Source organism: Catharus ustulatus, chromosome Z (assembly GCF_009819885.2).
Source record: "Catharus ustulatus isolate bCatUst1 chromosome Z, bCatUst1.pri.v2, whole genome shotgun sequence".
Taxonomy (NCBI): domain Eukaryota; kingdom Metazoa; phylum Chordata; class Aves; order Passeriformes; family Turdidae; genus Catharus; species Catharus ustulatus.
In genome coordinates, this window is record NC_046262.2 from 32,781,280 (window position 1) to 32,807,555 (window position 26,276).

Here is a 26,276-nt window from a genome sequence, read left to right on the forward strand (position 1 = left end):
CCCGTCAGCAGTCCCTAGCGGGCCGAGCCTGCACAGCCTTAGCTCAGCCAGTAAACCCCGCCCTCCCGCGGTTCTGTTACTAATTGCACGCGGGTCCTCGCTGCGAACGACAGAGCGGCTTATATTCGGGTGCGGCTTATCTATGGACAAAAACCGAAATATTTGCCAACACCCAGAGATGTGGCTTATACTCAGTGCGGCTTGTATTCGTGAATTTACTGTAATTTATTACATTTATGTTCGATCACATCAGATGTAAACACTATTTATTTAAAAAATAAGGAAAAGCATCCCTAAGTAAGAAAAATTCATATTTTATTTTTAACTTGCTGAGGAGTTTAAGATAACTCTGAGAAAATGCTCTCACCATAAAATCAATTTATATGTAACTTAGACACTGAGATTGAACACTGGAATAAGTCATGATTATGTAACAACACTCTAGTTAATCTTTGAGACCTAATTATGACCAGGAAAGTAACCAAGACACATAGATTGGTGCCTAGGAATATGCAATTGTGGAAACAAGAGTCCACAAATTTGGACTGCAAGTTACTTCTTGACAGATGGCTGAGATCTTTGGGATTTTTGATCCAGTATATGATTGTGCACAGTGAAATCCAGACTGCTTTAATGTTAATAGTGTAGTAACAATGTCTATTTCAGAGAATACTTTTGATCCTGGATCTGTTTGCTGCACTGTAGGATTAAAAAAAAAAGATAAATCTGATGTTCTATCAAAGTTTAGATAAGTGAGAACTTAAACAAAGTAACTGTATGAAGCAGCACATTTTTAGTCTTTTAAAAGTAGCTTCCAATATTTTCTGGGTATTCCATTTGTAGGAACTATTCACCTCCCCCTTGGGGAAAGGAGAGAATAAATGGAACAATATTGGGATCTAAAAGCTTAATGGTTTTATTTCTGCATTGTAATTATACTAATAAATACCTCTGTCCATGACCTTGGAATTTATAGTGCAGTAAGAAAGATTTATTGACAAGTAATTTGGAAGAAAAATGGGATTATTGTGTACAGTAATTTCACGAATACAAGCCGCACCAATTTGACCAAAATTTTGGTGGAAACCCGGAAGTGCGGCTAATATTCCGGGGCGGCTAATCTATTAACAAAATTCTAAAAGCTGCCAACACGGAAGTGAGAGCCCGCGGCAGCCCCAAGCCAAGCTGGAGCCCGGCCGGCCCCGGCAGAGGTGGGAAAGCCTGGCAGAGGCGGGGCCAGCAGTGTGGGGGGCGGGCGGCAGAGCCTGAGCCAGCAGGGCGGGGGAGCCCGGGAGAACTGGGGCTAGCAGTGCAGGGGAGCATGGCAGAAGCAGGAAGGCCGGCGGGTGGGGCTGCCTGGCAGCGGGGGAAGCCCAGCATAATCGGGGCCAGCAGCGTGGGGGAGCCCGGCGGTGCGGGGGCCTGCAGTGCCGGCCAGGGCGAGGAAACGCGGCGGCGGTGCAGACGGGAGGGGGCGGCCGGCGAGCGTGGTGGCGGCGGCGGCAGCCCTGCCGGCGGGGCGAGCGAAAGCAGCGCTCGCGAAAGCGCCGCTCGGCGAGCGAAAGCGCCGCCGCTCGCGAAAGCGCCGCCGCGAGCCGCGAACCGCGAGCCGCGAGCCGCGAGCCGCGAGCCGCGAGCCGCGAGCCGCGAACCGCGAGCCGCGAACCGCGAGCCGCGAACCGCGAGCCGCGAGCCGCGAACCGCGAAAGCGCCACCGCGAGCCGCGAACCGCGAGCCGCGAACCGCGAGCCGCGAGCCGCGAACCGCGAAAGCGCCACCGCGAGCCGCGAACCGCGAGCCGCGAACCGCGAGCCGCGAACCGCGAGCCGCGAACCGCGAGCCGCGAACCGCGAGCCGCGAACCGCGAACCGCGAAAGCGCCACCGCGAGCCGCGAACCGCGAGCCGCGAGCCGCGAGCCGCGAACCGCGAAAGCGCCACCGCGAGCCGCGAGCCGCGAGCCGCGAGCCGCGAGCCGCGAGCCGCGAGCCGCGAGCCGCGAACCGCGAGCCGCGAACCGCGAGCCGCGAGCCGCGAGCCGCGAGCCGCGAACCGCGAAAGCGCCACCGCGAGCCGCGAGCCGCGAGCCGCGAGCCGCGAGCCGCGAGCCGCGAACCGCGAGCCGCGAAAGCGCCACCGCGAGCCGCGAACCGCGAGCCGCGAACCGCGAGCCGCGAACCGCGAGCCGCGAACCGCGAGCCGCGAACCGCGAGCCGCGAACCGCGAGCCGCGAACCGCGAGCCGCGAACCGCGAGCCGCGAACCGCGAGCCGCGAACCGCGAGCCGCGAACCGCGAGCCGCGAACCGCGAGCCGCGAAAGCGCCGCGGGGCGGGCGCGGCGCTCGCGAGGCGCGGCGCGGGGCGAGCGAAAGCGGCAGCGGGGCGGACGGCGAGCCCGGCGGCGGCAGCCCTGCCAGCCGGGCGAGCGAACGCGGCAGCGGGGCGGTGCTGACGGGAGAGGGGGGCCAGCGAGCCCGGCGGCGGCGGCAGCAGCACCACCCGGCCAGCCCCGCCGAGCCGTGGCGCTGAGCTGGGCCACCCGGCCCCGTCGGCAACCATGAGCGGGCCGAGCCTGCCTGGCCCCGCCCCGAGCCAGTAAAGCCCGCTATGCCGCGATCCTCTTACTAATTGGCCAATTTGTGAAAGCTGCGCACGGATTCTCGCGACGAACGAAAGTGCGGCTAATATTCGGGGTGCGGCTTATCTATTGACAAAGACAGCAACATTGTCGAGGCACCGGGGGTGCGGCTTATAATCCGTGCGGCTTGTATTCGTGAAACTACTGTAATTACAGCATGTGGTTATTAGGCATATGTACTTACATATAATTTATCCCTGTTATTTCAAGACCTTAATCTGTCTTTCAGTTTTCACTCAAAAATACTGAAAGGCTTCTTGGTAAATTCAGTGCCTGGGAGATCTTTGTTATATTATTGGATCAACTACAAAGTAACTGTGTTACCTTGAGATGTGCAGAGCGGATCAATAGATCTTTAAAACAGCATGTGATTTTTAAAGAAGGTGTTCTATACCCTATTTTTCCTGGTATTGTAGTTATCAATGTGTAGGAGTTTTTACTATGTACATTCTATACCTTCTTGATATAGAAGTAATTTATACACAGATTTGCTTTTTGCTACTGTTTATCTAGGATATCTCCAGGGCCTCATCATTTTTCACCTTTGTCATGTTTTCCCATGTTCTCCCTTTCTCTTTGCAAATATTTCTGCAAATATCTTTATATCTTCATGTCAAACTATAAGTAAAATCTTTCAAATAGCAATTGAAATATAATTACAGTAATTTCACGAATACAAGCCGCAGCAAGAAGACTAAAATTTTGGTGGAAACCCGGAAATGCGGCCAATATTCCGGTGCGGCTAATTTATGGACAAAAAAGTGATATCTGCCCTTACCTAGTATCATGCTGGTCCAGTCCCGAGCCAAAACAGTCTGAAATCTATGGTTTCCCGGTGTTCCGACGATGAACCAATTAGAGAACAGCTTATTGTCTGCCTGTGGATGACGGCATTACTGGGGCACGGAGGGGTATTTAGCAGGATGAGTTCCCGCACCTCGTTCTTTTTTGGCGTGTTCTGCCCTCGGCGTGTTCTCTTCTCGGCTCGTTCTCTCCTCGGCGACTTCTTCCCTCGGCATGGCTGCGGAGAAGAGAGTAGCGTACGACGCAGAGTTTAAATTGAAAGCGATTAGCTATGTAAAAGAACATGGGAATAGACCTGCAGCTAGAGCATTCCACGTTAATGAATGCATGGTACGCAGATGGAGACAGCAGGAGGACGAACTTCGTCTCGCAAGGAAGACAAAGAAAAGTTTCCGTGGCCGCAGAGCACGATGGCCAGAGCTGGAAGAAAGAGTTTATCAGTGGATTTCTGAGCGAAGGGCAGCTGGCCAAAGTGTATCTACTGTTGCCATTCGGATACAAGCCAAAGCAATTGCAAATCAATTGCATATAGAAGAATTTCAAGCAGGAGCGTCTTGGTGCTTCCGCTTTATGAGGCGACAGCAGCTCTCTGTCCGTACACAGACCACGGTGTGTCAGCACTTGCCGGTGGACTACAAAGAAAAGGTAGCCAGGTTCCGGAGTTACTGCAAAAACAAGATCTCTGAAAATAGTATACAACCGCATTGTATAATTAACATGGACGAAGTACCCCTCACATTCGATATGCCTCTGACGAGGACCGTAGAGCACACCGGAACACCGACAGTACCGGTAAGAACCACGGGGAATGAAAAGACGTCGTTTACGGTCGTCCTCGGCGTTTTGCTAGCTGGGCAGAAATTACGCCCCATGGTCATTTTTAAAAGAAAAACCCTCCCTAAAGACAGATTTCCAGATGAAATAAAGGTTCATGTTAATTCAAAAGGCTGGATGGATGAAGACGCAATGAAGATTTGGCTAACGGAAGTTTACGGTGGCACATTGCATAGGTTCTTTAATCAGTTACCAGGACTGCTAATTTTGGATTCCATGCGTGCCCACACGACGGAAACCGTGAAAGAAATCGTGAAAATAAAGAAGACGGAACTTGCTGTAATACCGGGTGGCTTGACCAAAGAACTGCAGCCGCTGGACATAGGTATTATTCGTTCCTTCAAGGCTAAAGTGCGATCTCTGTAGGAAGAGTGGATGTTGGAAGGCAAACACTCCTATACCAACACCGGGAGGCTGCGCAGGGCAAGTTACGCTACAGTGTGCCAGTGGATACTGGATGCCTGGGGTAAAGTAACTACCTGAACTATCAGCCGAGGGTTCGCCAAAGCCGACATCATTCCTGGACTGACCAGCAATGCCATCGAGAGTATCGAAAGTGATAACTCTGATGGTGAAGGTGCGGGCGAAACCGCCTCACGTTCGCTGGATCCCACAATTGCTCAACTGCTGGTTTCCGATACGGAGGATGAATACTTCGACGGTTTCATGGAAGTTGAAGCCGCTGATGAAGCGGCTGATGAATGAAAAATGAAACTGTTTAAAAGTTTAATAAAAGTGTGATATTTTTCTGTATTTTTTTAAGTTTTTTCAGTTTTCTGCGGCTGCGCGGTTGGCCGCCCTTGTGCGGCTGCGCAAGTAGCTGGGCTCACGCGGAGGAGGGGGTAGGGGGCTGAGCGAGGGGGGGCGGGGCAGCGCTCGCTGAGCTCACAGGACAGGCGGGTTCGTGCCGATGAGTGTTGGGGGGAAAGAGCTGAGTTCGGACCTCAGCCACTCGCCCGAGGGGCTGAGGGGCTGAGGGGGCGGGGCAGCGCTCGCTGAGCTCACAGGACAGGCGGGTTCGCGCCGATGCATGTGGGGGGGAAAGAGCTGAGTTCGGGGACCTCGGCCGCGGGGCTGAGGGGCTGAGGGGGTGGGGCGGCACTCGCTGAGCTCACAGGACAGGCAGGTTCGCGCCGATGAGTGTGGGGGGGAAAGAGCTGAGTTCGGGGACCTCGGCCGCTCGCCCGCGGGGCTGAGTGGGTGGCCGTGCCGGCGCGGAGATGTGGCTCCGCTCGGTGCTCGGCTGCCTGCCCGCGTGGCTCAGCAGCTGTTTAAAGGCAACGCGGATCCATTGGGAATGCTCGCAAAATGACCACACTATTGTTCGTGTCTTTTTCGGCTTGTAAATAAAACTTGCAGGGAACGGTGCCGCAGCTATCGTCTGTGTCTTTTTTCACTTGGAAACAATGTTTCCGAGGTCGGCAGTAAGCCAGTAAGCCCCGGCAATCCGCGATTGTGTTACTAAATGACGACTTTGTGAAAGTGCGGCTAATATTCCGGGTGCGGCTTATTTATTAACAAAGACAACAATGTTGCCAACACACCAGCAGTGTGGCTTATACTCCGTGCGGCTTGTATTCGTGAATTTACTGTAAACTGTTGGAATATAATTGAGTGTGTATGTAACTGGCATAAGACTAAAACAAGAGATGCATTCCTTTGCACCTGTATTGCCTTGGCTGCATGCTATGACAGCAGCCAGGCCTATCCTTCATATAATTTGGTCTTTTAATTTAATTTGATACTCCATTAGGTATTCAATGATTTTCAAGGGGAAAGTTTTTCAAAATTGATACCAATTTCAGCTTCCAAAATCTGTATCTATCCTGTCCTCTTTTAGAGCATGGGAGCTTTCCAAGATTATAGCAGGGCAACAAACTCAAAACAGAAATTATATTTTATGCTGCCTAATTTTTTGACTTGTCTTTTAAAATACGTATTTATGAAAAATCCATTGAAGTTCTTGTTGCTACCGATTTTTACTTCTCAGTTAAAAAGACTTTAAAATGTTTCCAATTATTTCTAGTTAAAGTAAAACCACCTTAAGTATTGTTGTATTTTGGAGGTTTTATTTGTTAGTATTTTGTTTTGTTTGTCTGTGGACTTTTCAATAAGAAATTGTGTGATTTTAGAATAATGAAATTAGGATTCTCAATTATAAATAGCAGTCCAAATATTTAATTTATAAATAATACTTCATTGTTATACAGGAAAAAGTTCTTGGGCGTGAGAATGAAGAAATAAGTGTTCTTAGAAAAAATTAATCATAATTTACTAGAATAATTGGTTGTGTGGTTTCATGTAGTGATAGGCCTATTTGTTACTCTCATTTCTATAGGTCAATGAAGTAGATAGCTTTCCAAGTTTTGTACCATGGTGCCATTTTGTCTTACATTCAAGATATATACCGAAAGAGAAAAATAGAGGTAATAATTCAGTTTTACAGTTGCAGTGATTTATCGCTGTCACTGTTTAACTTCCCTGTTTCAGAATGTGTATGTGCCATGCTCAGGGAAACTTACTCCTTTGTGTTCTCATTTGGCACTTGGTATGACTCAAAGCATATCCAGAAGGAAGAGAGACATCTAATCAATATGTCTTTATAACACTTTGATCTCCTTACTGAATATTGGGATGTAATATATCTTTGATGCTTTTTCAATAGAATGATTTAAAAGTTACCTTTTATGTAAGTTAAATTTTGTTTTACTGTGTCTGTTTTTTTCTGCTAAAGTGACTACTCTCCAGTTCTTAATGAATGGAAGGATGGGGTGACCTGTATTGAAGAGCAGACCTTTTAATATAAAATTACACATTTATCAATTCTTTCTTATTTTATTGAAGTTTAAAAAGTAAAAAGGATGATCAAGTATGTATGTTTCCTCCTTGCAGGTATGTTGTGCAGGTTCTGGCTGGTCTGATAGTCAAATAAAACATTCATGCACTAAATAACTTTTGGGCCTCTCTAGAAACACACAAACCTTGGTCTGAACTCTTCTGAAGGGCAATACAGTATTCTAATGCAAACTATATAGAGTGGTAGATCTTGTGAAGCCCACATTAATGTTAGTGCCATACTAAAAAAAAGAGATTTGTCTAATTAAAGAAAATCAAATACTCTTCATGAAGCAAGATCAAGCCTTTGTGTAGCAAGGCATTGCCCCTGATTCCTCATTGTGATGGCTCACATTAATGCACTTATGTCTAGTGGAATTGTGCAGCAGCCTCTTCTAAGAAAGGACTGCAGAATGAACTGCAGAAGTAAAAAATACTTAGCTGGGACCATCAGTTTATTGAGGTTATGGACAGTTTGTTTTTGGACTCAGAACTGAACCCTAAGTTCTATTAAAAAATTTCCTTGAAACTGTTCTGAAGACTCCTAGTGTTTCCATTTTTTGAACCAGTGTCTGAAGAGAAGACAGAGACAGGATACCATTATATTTGTTTCTCAAATTTAGATCTGAAGCAGAATGCTGTGTCATTTAACCTGATGATTCAGATGACTTTTTCAAGTCACGTGTCAAGATGCCCCCTAACTTCAGATTGTATTCCTTTTTAAATAAACAATGATAATTAAAATGTGGTTATTTAATTTGTAAATAAATTTTTGTCATTGTTAATATTTTGTTGTTATTATTTCTTCTTCCTGAATTGTTTTAACTGACTGTTACCATTCAGAAATATTCTATGCAAATTTCTGATACAAATCTAAGGAAGAGTATTTCTTGAGAACTTAAAATAGTCTCTTCCAGGGCTTAGAAATGGCACTGATAATGCAAGATCATTGAGACCAGTAGGACATGATCAGAGACAGATGGTTTGAGGCTTTGACAAATGAAATGCAAGAAGTTGGTGCGATATGTTGTGTCTTCATAGATACACAACTGAATATTTTTATGTGTGTACATGTGATAGATTATCACTTTAAAAGCGAAGATGGAATCTTAGTGTTGGTTGTGTTTTTGTTTTGCATAGTCTGTGTTAATGTGCACAAGTAGATAATGTAGCAAAATTAACGGAGAGCAGTGCTACAGAGCAGCATCAGAGTCTGCTTGTAGTGCCTCATTTGCAGGTAGATGGCAGTTATGAAAAGTAATCTTTTGCAATGTAATCCAGGTGGAAACCATCTTTTTGAAACCTTGGAACTGTACCAAATATAAGGCCGAGGTTAAAGCTACCAGGGTAAAAAGTGTAACAGTGAGAAACCTCAGGATTATGCCTATTTGATGGAACGTAAGTATCTGATTTAAATGCATGACACTGCCAACTGCTACATATGCAGGGCTGGGTCTTTTCTCATGTGTGACTGCAAAGGACTGAATGTTGTGGTGGGAGAGAAATTTACATTTCTAAGGAGAAAAAATAAACATCAGTCACACAGGTAGTGTGTCAGAATTTGAATAAGGAGTGAATGATCATGTATCTTGCCACCATGCATATGGTTCCAAAAATTTATTCTCACTCAACTTCAAGGATTATTCTTAAAACTCATAGTAATAAAGTCTGAGTTTTTATAAAATCGTATTTGTTCTATTAAGTGGTGTAATCCCTCTCTGCAGCTTTCCAGTAATTCACTTAGCTTAGAAGATGGTTAGCATTTCAAAATAATAATGTGCATAAATTTTTTCATGTACTTTATCATCTTCCAAAACAAGTTTAAAAGTAGGTCTCAATTATTCTCTGTTTGGATTAGTGTATGTCTGAAAGGCCCAGGGCATAATCTTTTTCAAAACGATCTCCCTCAACAGTCCGTGAGGATCTAGGCTACGTGTGAGCAGTTTATATTTTGTAATTACTTAATTTTAAAACTTTTTACTTTGAAGCTGAATGAGCATATGATGTGTCTCCTGGAAGAGGTTTTATTGTGTGAAATTATTCAGAAAAAGCTACTTTATTTAAATTACTAAACTCTTAATTCACAATAACTTTAAAACATACGCAACTCAAAGCATTTTCAGTCATACTTTGTTAAACATCTTGAGCTAATGCAGTTGAAAAACAGATTCTTTTCTTCTTGATTAGAATAGAATTTCTATTGATGAATGTTTGCACTATAGCAAAGAGATATTAAATGCAGCTCTAAGTCTTTGAGGCACTGTAATCCAGCCTGAATCACTGCAGGTGAGATGTTTGAGGTACCTGAAGTTGCTTGGATGTCTAAGGGCCATGTTTCTGTCAATAAATGAACTGTTGTCTACACAGACGTAGGTAATGAATGTCATTTACTTTCTTGACATGAGTGCCTTACATTTCAAGTGACTTTTGTAAGAAAATTCTCTTGCAAAATGTAAATGTGTGCATTTTCACTACTCCATCTATTGAATGACTCTCAAATAAAATTTCATTTAAATGTTTCTTAATACTTGAGCTCTAGATCTTGTACTGTGGCTGTATATCACAACTTTTATAGAGCTACGTGTATTGTCATTTAACTCATATTGTCTTTAGATGTTTGCTTGACATTTTTGGTAGTGATTTGGATAAACCACAGTTTGTACTCCAATATTATGAGGGTTTTCTATATAAAACAATCATGAGCAATTGTATCTGACATTGTGTTAGAGATGTGAAAATATGCCTGCAAGTGTCTTGTCATTCACCAGTATATTGTTGTTTATTTATTAAAATGATTGTGCTGGTTGGTAGTTTTTATACTTAGTAGACCCACTCATGCTCTGTGACCTCATTACACAAGGCTCTGACAAAGACATGAAGAGCATTTTGCACCTTGTTAGATACACTGAGATCTGTGAATTATTTTTAGCTGTTTCCATGCTATATCATATAATTCAGTGATGAGTCATAAGGTATGTTCTTTCTCTCAATATCAGTATATGAAAAGATATTTGTCAGGATGAAGGTCCAGTAGCAAAGAGGTTGAAAAAATCACTGGGTTTTTTTCTGCAATGCAGATACAGCTCATTCAAGTGTCCTTTTGAGCACTCATATATTTCTTTCCTAGCAAAACTAAAAGGGCATAGGAAAGCATTTGTTTTTGAAGGGATGTCATGGGTGCTCAGCCTCACTTCTGCTTTGTAAGAGCAGATCAGTCACATGGAGTTCATTTCAAACTGTTTTAAGGCACTACTGCAGACACTGTGAAATACACAATGAATCCAGATATAGTATCTTGATAGTTTCTGAGAAATGTCAATCCATCTTATTTCTTGATGTAGGTCTCAATGTACTTCTTATATGTGTTTGATTTTTTTTTAAAGTATTGATGGAAAGTCACAGTTATGATTTTTTTTGTCACAGAATATTTTTCCCTAAGATTTTAAATCCACTCTTTTGGTAGAAGAAGCATCATTTTTATTTCTTCATGATAAATAAAGATTATTTTCAAAAAACATCCTATGGAATTTCAGCTGTATAGTTTGAGCTGATATATTTGGTTTGCATTGCACACTAAAAATATGGTAAACATTAAATATTAATGTAGTTTGTTGTACCTGTTTGATTTAAACCATTTGAAACTACAGACCTCTCTAGATTACTTGTAGACTTCTCAGGGGCACTCAGAGGTCATTATGTTTGCCAACAAGGATAATGGGAAATGTGTTTAAACTGGTAAAGGGCTGGACTCTGGCTAAATTTTCTATACTTTTTTTCATTGTGAAATTTTATTAGTTGTGGGTGTAGGACAGCTTTCAAAAGGGATTTTTAAAAAGCAATATTTTGCATCTAAATAGAGAATATGCATATAAAACTTCATCTGAAAGAGAAAATCTTCTATTTCACAAATTAGTTCATTATATGCATACTGAAGTGTGTTTGCATATTTTGTACTGCTGTGTTGTGTCTGTGTAATTTAAATCTAATTTACTAAGCAGTTTGATCTAGCTTTAGTTGATCTTGGAAAATACAGTCTCAGTATAAATGTGTCACACATGCTTTGCATGAATTTCAACTGTACGACTGTCACTGTTCATCTAGAGTGATTGTCCATCTGTTATCTTTAGAATAGAATCCTTTTTATGTGTAAAGAATGAGAATATTAAACTTTGACTCATTTTTTGTAATGCATTTTGAATAAAAAGACTCCTTACTGCAAAATCTAAACTTGTTAAAGGAAGCTTGTGGAAGGACAAACCAACAGCCAGCCAATGAGATTTCAGTGCTATCAGTTGCTTGCTGTTCTCTGCAATAAATGTTTTTTCATGCTTAATGTGGGAGGGAAAAAAGGTCTAAATCTAAATGCCTCTAAAGGAAACTACTAAACTATGAGGTTTTAGCAGACTGGAGAGGAAGGAGTGCAGTAATGTCTGAGTTAGCACCTGAATGCCTAAAAACCTCAGAAAGGCAGATAACTGTCATTTTACAGGATGCTAATAAATTGAAGTTTAGCTTCTAAGTTGGTTCAGAATCACTTGTACTTGAAAGTGAAAGCTCAGCATCTTCATAGAACTATGTGAAAACATACTAGGTTTTTAAAACCTTCATTCTTCTTATCATAGTTAGCCTCAACTTTCTAACAGTTGTAATTGTCCACAGAAAACATTTCAAGATAAATGCATTATCAGGTTTTGAAATTTTCTTATTTTTGTAAATACTAAGACCTGGGGGGCAAAATAAGGGCTATATTGTGGATTAAGTGAAATATCTCAAGGCTGCGCTTTTCTGATAACTGAACCTGAAGTGACCTTTCTCAGACACAATTACAGAGCTGTATGTTTTTCCTTTAATTTCATCAGGGGTTTAATTAGTATACAAATAAAACTTCCCTTATCTTCCTTTCTACCTAATTGGCTTGTCTTTGCTTATATATGAAGAATGTGAAAATGGGCTGTAATTAGGGTGACCGTGTTAACCTTTTTTTCTCAAATGTACTGTTGCCTAAAGGCCTCAAAGCCTAAAACCAGTGCTTTGGATTATTGCTTTGCAATCACTATGGCTCTCCCATAGGTTTTCTCATGAGCAGAAGGGCTTTGGGTGCTGCAGGTTCCCACTGCTTAACGGGATCTTCATTCTTCTCCCCACTAAATGTTTATTGATTATCTCACTGCTCCACACTCAGCCTCCAACAACTTAATATCAGGTGACAGTCAGGAGAGTTCTCCAAGTAATTAGAGTGGAGCATTGAGGGAACAATTAGGAGCAGAGTTATTAAACTTGATTTATCCTATTCTCTCCTGAACACTTTCTTGGATATCAGAACATCACACTTTCACAATCTACTCTAGCTGAGAAATTAGTGGCTAACCTGCTGCTTATCATTGTTGCCTTGCTGCCTTGAGGCACACCCTCTTGGTTTCAGTCACTCAGCTGGAAATATTAGAGTCCATAAAGTTTATCAAGGGTTTTAATTAGATCAATCTGAAGAAGCAAAAAAAAAGGCTTACCAGCCATTATTTTATAATACACCACACTGTATTCGAACATTTCCAAGGCTTGACTTTTATCCACAGTAGCAAGAAGCTTCAAGTAATTGCTGAAACTGCTTTTGGAGTGCTAAAATCAGATTCCATTTTGCTTAGATATTGCAATATTACTAGTAGATAAAGTCTGAATCCTTTAGAGATTTCTGTAAATAATGGGGTTCTTTTTGAATATAATAGACCAGCTCTTCAGTGAGACACTTAATGTAACCATTTCTATATTGTTTTATCACCAGCTAGCATGGATTGCTGACCATGTCCCTTAAAACACGCCCTGCTATTGCCTCATTAATAGGCATGTGCTTATAATGAGTAACCTAGATTAGTTAGCAGCTCACAGAAGATTTTGAGTAGTGGGTCTTTTCACTGTTTGTGGTCAGTAATGAAAGATTTATGTGGGAGCTGACAACTATTCAACCCCTGCAGATGGATAGCTATAATACAAATGAAATAAGTATGCATAATGTTCCTATTATCCTGTCTTTCTCTACTCTTTTAGACTGCTAGGGTCTTGGGGCCAAAATGCATTCAACAGTGTCTACATCAAAAAATTCATGCAACAAAATAATAGCAGAAACTACTTAAGACCAGGTTTTTCAATCAGGTGGGTTGGACCAAACATCAGCAACAGAGACCTTGTTCTATCTTCAAATGTAGTCTTTTTGTCAAACATGGGGATATGGTTGGGGGGTTTACGTGACTTGGTTTTCAGAATGCTTTCCTCAAAGTTGAAAGCAAACAGTAAACACAATAATTGAAAGAAGATAATACTCTTTGCTTTTGAATTAGAGATGGATCCTTTTATCCATGCTAATCAACATTTGGCTTCTTGGAAATGAAATTTCTGAAAGTCTGATAATTCACAAAGTCATCTGTTTAGACAGGGCTTTGATAGCTGCCAATGGCTTTAGGGTAGAATTTTTGAAAGCAAGACTTCTGGTTTTGAATATCCTTGTGCAGTGGATGAATGCTATCTGTGTGTTTATCTTTCCTTAGGGGAAATAAGAAAATAAGAACATAAAAATCAAAATAGAATTATTCAGCCTGCAGTCATTTGAACGAGAATAATATTAACATTTCTGGATTTAGAGTATCTTAAATAAATTTCAATTTTTTTTTTTTCTTACAGTTGTGATTCATTTCAGCCTAGATTTTTTGTAAATTCCCTAACAAGAGTTCAAGTAATGGTGCTGTACCTTCAAAATACACCACCATTGAAATAACTGGTTGCCTTTTCTCTTCAGGAATGTTAGAATAAGATTTATGCCAGTCCATAGATTGCAGTTTATTTTACAGGACAAAGTGCAATCCTTTGCTGTAGATTGCTATTTTATAGAAATTTTCTCTATCATAATGCTTTTTGAAGTGCCTCTGACCCTTAAAGAGGTCTGAAGCTTCTTCAGATTAGTTGAGTTTTCAGTGCCCTCCAAATTGTTATCAGCATTTTGTATATACTGTTCCTCATACTCATTCACAGGATAGTACATCTCCATGTTCCACAGTCCAGGACAAGTACTGAGTACAAATTATGCAGAGCATTCTTAGAATTTAAGCAGAAAATATACCCTTAAATTTAAAAAAAAAGGTGTGCAAGAGCTCAGTTTTGCAACTATGCAGCCTTCTCTTCTGTATTTTAGAATCTATCAGGAAAGACACTGTGTAAAAGAATGTTTATAATCACCTATTAGAATTTCTTGCTAAAAAGGCAATTAACAGCTGTAAGTAAAATGTAACATATAACAAATCATGAAATCAAATTATTAATACTCCAGTCTATAAATGTATTGATTTATCCCAGCCGAGAGGAGTAGCAACCAACCAGGTTCTGTATTAATTAGTCCTGTGTGCTATTCTTCATCTGTTGGATTAATCTGAATTGATTAAAGCATGTTGTGTTAATTCCAAGCCAGAGAAAAATGTTTTAAAAATAAACATACTATATTGTATATTGGGAATGTTTAAATAGTGAAAGCACCACAAAATAGGTTGTACTTGATGCACTTACAGAGAATATGAGATTATTTATTCTACTGAAATTTAAATAAATGCTTCTGTGTTTATTCCCTTTCTTTGTGAATTCCTTTCTTTAATGTTTATTTTAAATTAAGTTTTGAGAATATTCTGTGTTCTTTAAAACTGTACTCTTGATGATTTCCTTCGTGTTTAGATCTGGTAAATGCAGTACTTGTAGCATAGCGTATGTCCCTGCTTGATGAAAAAAATAATTTTATTTTAGAAATATATTTGTACACAGTCAAGATACTAAAAGCTGAGGGGTTCTGAATTGGTAATGTTTTTGCTAGAGAATTTATAAAACCTTAGTATGCAATGGTCCAAATCTACTACACAGTCAGTCTGTTTTCCATTTTGTTTAATAGCCTATGGCATAAACTGAAGTTAATTATTTGGGCTGACAAGTAACTCTGCTTTCTGTCTGCTTGCAGAGTCTCTTGGAGGCAACGATGGAGCTGAGAAGAAGAGATCGATTTCTGCGTCAGCAAAATAGACTTCTTACCCAGCTGGAGCAGGACAAGCGTCGACTGAGTGAGAGCATTCGTGATGCAGAGAGTGCCCTCTGCACGGCAGCGAAGTGAGCACTGGGACCTTGGGGAGATCACTTAAAACGGACAAAAGATCAATTCTTACTTTCATGCACAGGGTTTTAGCCTTGGCTAATGTAATGCTAGAAAACAAAAGTACATCTGCCTCTCTTTGAAATTCAGTGATAGGCTTCGAAAAAGAAAACTGTTAGTTCAAGATACTGCATGTTACATTTTCTGTAGTTATGCCATAATAGTGCTACAAATTTTGCATAAGCATTTTGTCCGCCAATTACCTTACTGATTTCACAATATCTCTTTGGTAGATCCTTCACATTCTGTTTGTTCAAGAAATGGTTGTTTGTTCTAAAGGGGCTGAAACCCATTTTGGACCTGGGCTTATTTGTGCAATAGTATAGATATTTCTGCTGATTTCAGAGAGTTCTGGATTTAGATGTAAGCCCCATGTTTTTTTATACTATAACTTGAAGAGTGGGAAGAAATGTTCAGGGACCATTTTTGAAAGTATTGGTAGTCAAAAGCTGTTCCATTGGCTTGAATGAGATTATTACTAACCTCTTAGAGTTATACAGTCAGATAAAATTATAAATCCTTTCAGACTTTGTTATCTATTACTCTTACAGTACTATGCACTTTGAATATTATTGGTCCATGGCCAAGATTTTAAAAAAGTTCAATTTGAAATTAAAATTTCTCATTATAGCTGAGGTAGATTTGACCTCTGAAGAGCAATAGCTTAGAAGTTTTAAGGGGCTTATACACCAGCAAAATAATGTAATTAATATATTTATCAGTGATATGTTTAACAAGCTAATTAAACTGACAAATATTATTTTGTATAACTGTTTCAAAGCAGATTATGACCCAAAGAAGGATTTGTTCTCAAAAGTCTTCTCCTTTTCTCCCTGCCCCAAATTATTTTATGCATTCCTGTAAGGATCATTCTCTATGGCCATTTTTATATTCAGAAAGGATTTTCTTCATGTGAAAATTCCCAAACCAGTCATTGTTCTACCAACTCTTCATAGTAATTGCAAATGTCTTTTTCTTCCTTTGGAACTTGTAAGCAAAGTAGGTAAATAGACTGGTCTTATCCAGAAACTCTTATTTTAGTATCTATTCCATGACTTAAGTTATTGTAGGCAATGCATGGGTGTCTTTCAACTTCTTTCCTAAATTTTTGTAGAGCTGTAAAGGACAGCAAGATGTCTAGCTTGTTCTGAGAATGGCTGTCTTGATTTTCTTTCAGTGGTGGCTAGCAGTTCTTTCCACTTTGCTCCTGAGTAAGAAGCAATATTAATAAAAGAGTCTGAAACAGTGAACCTGACAAAAATACAGTAGCCTTTCAGCAGTTTTTCTGTGTTGTAGGTTAACCCCAGCCAGCAACCAAGTACCCTGTCAATCTAGTCCAAAGAAAGGCACGATTCTGAAAAAAGAAAAGGCTATGTGGCTTTATTAGGAACGTAGAAGCCAATTCTAGTCTTGTGGCCACCTTCCTGTATTTTCTGTTAAGATAGTATGAATCAAGAAATGAGAAAGCAGCCATCATTCCATGGGGAAAAATGCCGTGATTTTGGCTGGAGAAAGAGGCTGAGGGAAGACCTTATTGCTCTCTATAGCTACCTGAAAAGGGGGTTGTAGTGCAGTGGGTCTTGGTCTGTTCTCCCAAGTAACAAGTGATAGGACAAGAAGAAATGGCCTCACTTTGTCCCAAGAGAGTTCTGTATTGGTTATTAGGAAAAGATTCTCTGCTGAAATGGTTGTCAAGCACTTGAACAGGCTGCCCAGGGCAGTTGTAGAATCTGGAGGTATTTAAAAATGTAGCCCCTGGGGACACAGTTTAGTAGTGGGCTGGGCACTCCAGTCGTTGGATTCAGTGACCTTAGTCGTCTTTTCCAACCTAAATCACATTCTATGGCTTCTGGTTTAAGGATTGTAAAAGCTCAAACAAAATATACACATAGCTTCAAAATAAGAGATAGTCCTGGAATATTGAGGTGTATTAGCTTTTCTGGCATGGATTCCATTTTACCTCCTAAGGGGTTTTGTTGGTCATGCTGTCCTTTCTCCTTAGTCATATGGTATTATGCAACTTCAGTTCTATTTCTGTCTTGGCTGAGGCCAAGGTCTTTCATGACATCATAGCTGATGAAAGCTATCTTTCTTACTGAAACCCTGATCTACAAAAGGGCATTAGAGAATTGTTTCATTCTCCAAACCTCACTATTGTATGGGTAAAATCCTTGGCTGGAGTTCTTTTGGAAATCTCTTCCTGCTGGAAGACTACATTCAACATGCCTTTTGCATCTAAAACTCTCCAGGAAAACGATAGTTGTTCATTAATATGCCCATAATTGCAGCTATGTTTGATAGTCCACAACAGAAGCAAATTTCATATGGAAATATGCCAAATAGTGGTACATGAACTATTTTTTGAGGTTTACATTGGGGATATAAAAAGGAGAGACAAAAACATAATACTTTGAGTTATCAACAATTATTTGAAATGACACGATAGTTAAAAAGTAGCAGAAAATTAATTTCTACATCAGGTGAGTTTCAGTTCTATGATCTACCTCTTTTTTTTTTGTCTTGTAATAGAGACAGAGAATCAATCATTAGTCATATGAAAGCTGTGGAAGACACTCTTCATAAGGTAAGAAATTAAAAAATTATTCCTCTGATTTAAAATTATTTTCTCTGAAAACTATTTCTAAATATATCAAAGTTTTACCACTGCTTTTGTTCAGGAAAGAGAGGAATAGACATGGTAAGGTGGCTTCCTTTTCTTAGAGTTTATTTCCGCCTTCAACTTCTTTTATCCTAAAAAAGTGTTCATTTTTAGTGAAATAAAACACAGTTTTGTAGTACACAAGCTTTTTATTTCTTACTACAAAGCTTACTACAAAATCCACTTTCCTTTCCTTAGTCACTGAAAGCCCTATTTCTGGTTACCAAGTGAAGACTATTGATCATACAAACAGCTGACAGTTTCTGTGGAGATAAGTCTGTCCTGTGTAAGTCAGAGGTCATTTGGTGGTGTCACATGCATGGTGGTCATAAAACATATGGCTTTGTGTATGCTACTTTAGTCTTTGATACATGATAAAACACAAAGAAATGATAGTAAGTTGTAACCTGTAGTCAGAAACTTTCATTATATTTTTAGGACATTTTAAAAATTGGGTAATAATCTTTAGTAGTCTCTTTGATTTGCACAATTTTACCCTGGTATAGCATTATCTGAAAGTCCAACAAAGTCTGTGTATTAATTATTTAGGCAAAAGGATTGTTTTTAACTTCAGCTGTAGTTGTTGATTGTTTTATTACTGTTTTTAGTCTAGAGCAACACAGAGCAAAATAGTGTTTTTATTACCTTGGAGTGTTAATTTCCCTTATCACATCTTGAATTCACAGCAACATGGGAATCTATTCTTCATTTTAGTTCCTTTGTTCACCAAAACTAATTTAATTTTCAGATACTTTTTTCAAGTCTTTCTTTCCTTTAATATTCAAGAAAGTGACAGAACCTAAAACTATGTGTTTTAGCTGCAGCAAACTGTGTTGGTAGAGACTGTTTTGGTTTCTGTCCCCACCTTTTTCATATTGGCTTCTTTTATGGTTAAAAATTCATCTCGTGCTGAAAGTGTTGTGTTTTTGCGGTAAGAGATACATGTAATGTCCTTGGCATTCAGAATTTATTGTTTTGGATTGCAAGGTTACATTTCGGTTTTGAAAGCAGTGCTGTTAAATGCACAAGGATTGAACTGTTTGGGGAGAGGCTTTAGAGAAGGTCACATGCTTAGTCCTGATTAACCTGATGCAGTGAGTTGATTGAGAAACAGCCATCTTTTCTTTTCTTTTTAAATTTTAGTTACCATATTGCTTCTTAATTCTTGATGTACATAATTGTTAGGCCCACATAGCACATTAGGGAGTAGCAAAATAATTTATCCTTTCTGGTGTGTCAACCTAAAGAATGAGGAAAACATAAGAATTAGAAATGCCAGGATGCTCCTTTTAGCTGGAACTAAAAAATTGATTGTAAATCATTCAAAATTTGACCTAGTATTTATCCTAGAAGAACAAAGGGAAATTATTGATTTTGTTTGGGAAGTATCTGAAATGTAAACCCTACATCATAATGGTAACTAATTACCTAGCATTAGTGAAAATGGCATATGTGTAAACTATAAAGTTTACACTGTTGTTTTTAAAGGGTTTCTCACACAGTAAAAAACCAGAACATGAAGAAATTGATTAAGTACCAGTGAAGGAACCATAAGCCTTTCTTTCTCCACAAGAAATTCTGGGAATTACTTTTATTTTAAGAAATGAAATCAAAAGAAAATGGGTAAAGTTCAGAATCAACTAAAGTTGGACAAGTGCTACTATTAACTGCAGCTTTACTTAAAAGAGTTTGAAATTGAAGGTTTTGATATTTCTATGTTGATGTATTCATGAGCAAATATCCACAAAATTCCACTGCATCACTTCACAATCTGTATTATTAATGCATAATGCCAAACTTTTACCTATAGATCTCAGAGGGATTTTACAGACATCCTTAGTAATCTTAGTTAGACTCAGGATAAGACAGTATACTCTGATTCATTAAAGTGGCCTCATTCCTCTCCATATTCTATCCCTACAAGAATTCCAAAAGTCAGCAATGTAGGTACTAGATCATCTGCCTTTGGGTATACTGGGGTGTAACAGTCTGCAAACAAAAGTAAGAGAAATCAGAGCTGAGGGAAATGACCTCTGTGCATGCTTCTAACCACTGGAACAAGGATCATTTACACCACCTTCTACCCTGTGCCGAGACTGGATGGAACATCTAGTATCATACATTTGACTTTGCCAAGAAGTGCGTGGGCATGCTTGTGCCCAGAATGATTCTTTCAAGATCATTGAGGAGCTACTATTTTAATGCTCATGAATATTTATGAAACCTAGCTGTTGAAGAACTTGAGCACTGGATATGCTAAGAGAGAAAATATTTTTAGCAACTAGTTTCATGTCCTTCATAATTTACAAGATGTTCTTTAGAAGGTTATTTTTTGTCTTATCCTGGGTCTTGTCACATTAGCTATCTTTATCCTACTCCTGGAGCTGAGTTACTTCCACAGAAGTTACTGATAAAATAAGAGATCTTTCTTCATCTTAAACTATCTAAATATTATGGGCAAATACCTAAATGCAAAGTGGATGTTTCAACAAATCTAAAAAATCAAACCAGAATATCACCAAGAAAAAACAGAGGTGTCAAGAGGATTATGGTTTGGTTCAGTTTTATTCTCAAAACACTGAAGATGACCAAAAGCTAATAGTAAAATGATAACAGAAATAAATAAAATCTTACTGAAAGAGTGATGAAAGGAAATTCCATCTACTTGAAGTTCAAATATAAAGAGTTTTCTTAAAAAGTCTTCTAATAAAAAGAAAAATCATTTAAGAACAGGTCTTATTTTAAAACACATGGGCAGTCCTTTTTTATGGATAAAAAATAAGTTATTTTTTGAAACACTTTCCCCTCAAAAAGTTGAGGTTATTTTTGTTATAAATAAACCCGTGTTATGCTTGCTGATAAACTGTATTCCATTATCAATTTCTTCTTTATTTCTTATTATTCTGGTTGTATAAACGATGTAAGAGACATTAGATCTATTCATTTTTTATAACTAGATTCTTTAACATGTATAATCTATTAGTTATGGTAATAATGCCAAGGTTGTGGGTTCAATCCCTGTATGGGCCAGTCATCTAAGAGTGGACTTCATGATCTTTGTGGGTCATTTCCAGCTTGGAATATTCTGTGATTCTGTGATCCTATAATCCCATCAGAGGAAGAAGTAATTTTGCACTATCTCTGCTAAAATCTTCAGCCTTCACCTTGTATTGCTCCTCAGTTTGAGTGCTTTTGTTTTGTTAACCTTGGCCAGCAGCCAGATGTTCTCTCAGTCCTCCTCAAGAGGACGGGGACAAAACAGGATGAGAATGCTCATGTGTTGAGATCTAGGTAGAAATAGTAGTAGTAGTTATCATCACAGGTAAAAAGGTAGCATAGTAGCATTGGTAGCACCCAGGTAGCACAATAGTTATTATCACAGGTAAAAAAGCTGACTTGGAGCAATTATTTTAATTTCTTTTTTGAAGTAGATTTGAAGAGTTAGAAACAATTTAAAAATTAGCATTACCCTGCCTTTTAATCTCAGTTTCACTTGTGACTGCTCTGTTCATGCTGTGAGGCACAGGGGTTTGCAGTCAGTCCACAGCAACTCCTCCCTGCTGCTCCTAACTCCTCATGCTGTTTCCCTACATCACTGTGAGTTCTCCATGTGGGCTGCTATCTTTCAAGAATATCTGCTTCAGCTTGAAGGAACTATCCTGAAGGATTTCCTGGACCTGCTCTAGCATGGGATCCTTCATGGAATATGATGTGGATATATGCTCCAGAATAGTCCTCTCTCTGTGCTATGGGGAAATGCCTAATCCAGTGCCTTAAGTGTTTCTGCCCCACTTCTCTGGCTTTGATATTCAGTCTTTTTCTTCCCTCCTTCTCTCCCGTGTAATGGGTTTTTCTCATTCTTGAGTTCATTTTCACAGAGGGGCTGCCAGCAGGGCTGTGGGGCTTAGCTGTGACTGTGGTGGGTCTGGAACCAACTTTGTCCTGCACTCATCTGTCCTCACAGAGTCTGCACCTGGTACTGCTATAGCTGCTTCCTTTCCAGCCTGGCTAAGTCCCTGTTCTCTATGTGTAGCTGTGTTACACACCACCATGGGAAGTCACAGTGACAGAAAACTGTTAGTTTCTACTTGTACATTTAACTATCAAAATCTTGACAAGCTTAGTCTATCACAGTTTTCAGCCTGTCTTGGTTGCGTAGGATTTGGCTGTTGTAGCAGCTTAATAAAACACAACATACTCACTGTTTTTCCCAATACCACTTAGCAACCTACTCATTCTGACACTTTGGGACACATCAGGGATCAAAGCAGCTATCCAGTCTGCTCCTTTCCTTCTGGCACTTGGTCAGAAAAATTACTCTTCATCCACTTTTGTAGTGCACTTCATTTCTGCTGATAGAAAACTTCATATGCTAGCTAGCAGAACAACTTCCATGCAGACCTGTCAGCAGTCATGCCTTGAAATCCTTTCACTGTTGTGTTTCATTGCCTCACTGCCATCCCTGTTGTCTCCTCTGAAATGCCCCTGAACTGTCTGTTTACAAGAACTGGGTCCCATGATTCTATCAGTTGGAAAAAAATGTGAACACTGTATCATCCATCCCATTATATATTTGTAAAAAACACCAGGACAGTACAATCTTTTTTTATCTAATTTAATGGTTTGGGTTTTTATAATACAGCACATATAATACAGTTTTATAAAACAGTTGGAGATGGGGTGGGGCCACTGAATACTTGAGAATTAATAAGGTTGTAGCAGTAAATAGTTATTTCTGATGTGGTCCATAGCAATCAAATGCATTTCCTTATGATGACAGTTTTATGGCCTGCAAGGAATTAATTTACAATAGGCTTAAGTCCATATACAAGAGACTACATCAGTGAAAACACTCAGTGTAAGTGGCAATAATTGCTAGTTGCAGCAAGGAGACCACAAATTGATCAGGTTCTGGAAGAGGAGAACAGGAGGAGGAGAAGTTAGCTGCCTCAGGCAGACTGTAGTACATATGACCTGGCACATTCAAGTGTACTGATCAGTCACATTTCTCTCAGTTACCTGGGATCTATAGTCCATCATATTATTTAATTATCTCAATAATGATTTAAAAGCTCTTGTTTTAGAGATCTAAATTTTTTTTGCCTAACCAAGTGAAACTCCCAAGATTGTTCTTCTGTGTGTTAGACACATTGATATTAAGAGTGAAGCCTGCTTGCGTATGTGCTCTAGGTCTGTCCATCACTGTGGTCCTGGGTTGTTCTCAGCTGGCCTATCACAAGCCCATTGAAACAGTGAGTATGTGTGCATGCAACAAAATCACAAAGCCCAATTAGATTGTTAAAATTCTAAATAACTAATACAATAGGAAACCAGCTATTATTTCTCTATCGTAAGAAAAAAAATGCAGCAAAAATATTACTTTTTCTCCTCCATCTCAAATGAGTGCTTCTTAATTCCAGTGTTTGATGAATGACTTTTGTTTCCCCTCCTAGCAATCTGACTTCCTTGATCCGTGTTCCTAAAGATCAGTTGTGCAGGACATACAGGTGTTAGCACAGCTGGCTTGCTGATGACAACTCTGTCCATATAGCTGTCTAGTGTGTCATCACTCATATTGTTCAGTGTCATTCTGACCTAGCCAAGCTAAAAATGGTACTCCAGCTCAAGAGGGATTTAAAAACCTTCACAAAGTAAAGATAAGACATTGCCGAATGTCATGTCCATGTGCTTAACTGTTTTCATTTTGGTCATATCTAAATAACTAATTTCAGGATGTATTTGTCTTTATCTTTTGGTTTTTCTTTGTTCGTTTCAGGGTGGTTTTTTTGTTTTTATTTGAGGGGGAGTTTGTTTTGGGTGATTGAGGTGAGGGGTTTTTGGGTTTTGGTTTTTTTTTGTTGTTGCTTTTTTTTTTTAAAAGGTTGAATACTTATGTATAATTTGCCTTCAGAAGGAGAAATCCTTGTTTGGAGAACTTTGGAATTATTGAATACTTTAACTGTTATTTTCTCCAGACATAGGTTCATTTTCAGTCCAAGGTCACTGAAATCTTTTCATAGGGTATGTATTATAACTACTGTAGCTGCACATCTTGCAGCTACAGAGAAGCTTAGGTGCTGTGGTCGACATTTGCAAAAAAACTACTCTGGATCAAATTAATATTTTATTCAACAGACGATGTAGTGTGTGTATGTAGTAATCTGAGAAAGCTTGAATTAATCTTACAGGTAAGTCTGGGATGGTACTCTGCTCTGAAAATTAATTTCCATAATCTTGGCTAGTCCTGAAGGGGGGGAAAAAAAGCAAAAAAAAGAGAAAGCCAAGCACACCCAAAACATCAGTTTTATGAGATATATCTCCTTACACAAACACTGTTGTGCAGTAATTAATGCTGTCTTATAAACCACCTGTGAAATGGCTTGTTTTGTAATTACAGTAGTTTCACGAATACAAGCCGCACGGAGTATAAGCCGCACTTCCGGTGCCTCGACAATGTTGCTGTCTTTGTCAATAGATAAGCCGCACCCCGAATATTAGCCGCACTTTCGTTCGTCGTGAGAATCCGTGCGCAGCTTTCACAAATTGGCCAATTAGTAACAGGATCGCGGCATAGCGGGCTTTACTGGCTCGGGGCGGGGCCAGGAAGGCTCGGCCCGCTCATGGTTGCCGACGGGGCCGCGTGGCCCAGCTCAGCGCCACGGCTCGGCGGGGCTGGCCGGGTGGTGCTGCCGCCGCGCTCGCTGGCCCCCCTCTCCCGTCAGCACCGCCCCGCTGCCGCGTTCGCTCGCCCGGCTGGCAGGGCTGCCGCCGCCGCCGGGCTCGCCGGCCACCCCGCGCCGCGTTCGCTAGCCCTGCCGGCGGGCTGCCGCTGCCGCCGGGCTCGCCGGCCGCCCCCTCCCGTCTGCACCACCGCCGCGTTTCCTCGCCCTGGCCGGCACTGCAGGCCCCCGCACCGCCGGGCTCCCCCACGCTGCTGGCCCCGATTCTGCTGGGCTTCCCCCGCTGCCAGGCAGCCCCACCCGCCGGCCTTCCTGCTTCTGCCATGCTCCCCTGCACTGCTAGCCCCAGTTCTCCCGGGCTCCCCCGCCCTGCTGGCCCAGGCTCTGCCGCCCCCCCTGCCCCGCCCTGCTGGCCCGGGCTCTGCTGCCACCCCTGCCCTGCCCTGCTGGCTCAGGCTCAGCCGCCCGCCCCCCACACTGCTGGCCCCGCCTCTGCCAGGCTTTCCCACCTCTGCCGGGGCCGGCCGGGCTCCAGCTTGGCTTGGGGCTGCCGCGGGCTCTCACTTCCGTGTTGGCAGCTTTTAGAATTTTGTTAATGTATTAGCCGCCCCGGAATATTGGCCGCACTTGCGGGTTTCCACCAAAATTTTGGTCAAATTGGTGCGGCTTGTATTTGTGAAATTACTGTAAATACAGATTTGTATGGCAGCAATCAGAAAGAATAGTCACTGAATCAGTATGCTAATACAGAAATTTTCAGTAGTTACCCTATTGAGGTAAATATTTGCCATAAGTAATTGCGATAATGTACGGCCACCTACAGTAAGGTATGTCAAAATGCTATTTAAACCTCCACTATCAACAGAAGTCAGACCTTTGGATTTGAAGCTGCATTTCTTCTTTTGATGAATAAACATGCAAAGAGCTGATGGTTTTTAATCACTTCTCAAACCTAACTGTGATGGCCATGTGTGCTGGTTTTGCATGGAAGTCACCTAGGAGGAGGGCACAGACACACACACACACACATAGAGGTTTTTCTCTATGAGAACTTCCTCTGTGAGTTGGTGAGACCAATTAGAGGCTGATTTAGTAACTGACAGTCTGGGAAACCAATTGGAGAAGCTAGTTCGATCCGTGACACATTTCAAAGCAAACAAACGTCGGGAATTTACCCTTTTTTCTCTTGCGGGCTGTGGAGCAGGTAAAGCCAGCCTGGCTTGGCTGCGGCCCGGCCTGGCCCGGTCCCTCTCCATGCAGCCTGGTCGGGCAGAGATGGGCTTGGGAGCTGTCGCGCCCCCACCTTTCCCTTTTTCAACCAGGGGCCCTGATGGCCAGGGCAAAGAGAAGTCTTTGCCAAGATCTTAGCTTTCCCCTCCACCGTGGTCACAGCTCGGCGAGGCCCTGCCGCCATCTCAGAGCAGCCGTGGGGAGGCGAAGCCCTCAACCACCTCCGCGGGCTGGGGCAATGCGGCTGGGCTCCGTTTTCACAGAGCCCCTCACGCATCTGCTTGCTGGGCACTGCAGTTCCACCTAGCCTCCCCCAGCATGGCCTGCACGGTCCGAGATCCTGGCACGGCTCCAGCAGAATCTGGCCCAGTCCTGTGCACCATCTGTGTGACATTTTGACCCTTCCAGTGCTCGGATGAGAC

General features: G+C 41.3%; 1 protein-coding gene across 8 annotated transcripts in view; it reads left to right on the plus strand.

Annotated features, from left to right (window-relative positions):
* CCDC171 (coiled-coil domain containing 171) overlaps window positions 1-26,276 on the plus strand; it is a 184,417-nt gene that overhangs the window by 105,205 nt on the left and 52,936 nt on the right. For 7 of the 8 annotated variants that reach the window (XM_033085309.2, XM_033085310.1, XM_033085311.2 and 4 more), the window contains 2 exons: window positions 15,097-15,242; window positions 17,815-17,869. In XM_033085309.2, the coding sequence (XP_032941200.1) occupies window positions 15,097-15,242; window positions 17,815-17,869 (201 nt within the window). Of the gene's footprint in view, window positions 1-15,096; window positions 15,243-17,814; window positions 17,870-23,134; window positions 23,740-26,276 lie in introns of those variants that run through there. The other variant, XM_033085312.1, reaches the window with a different exon arrangement.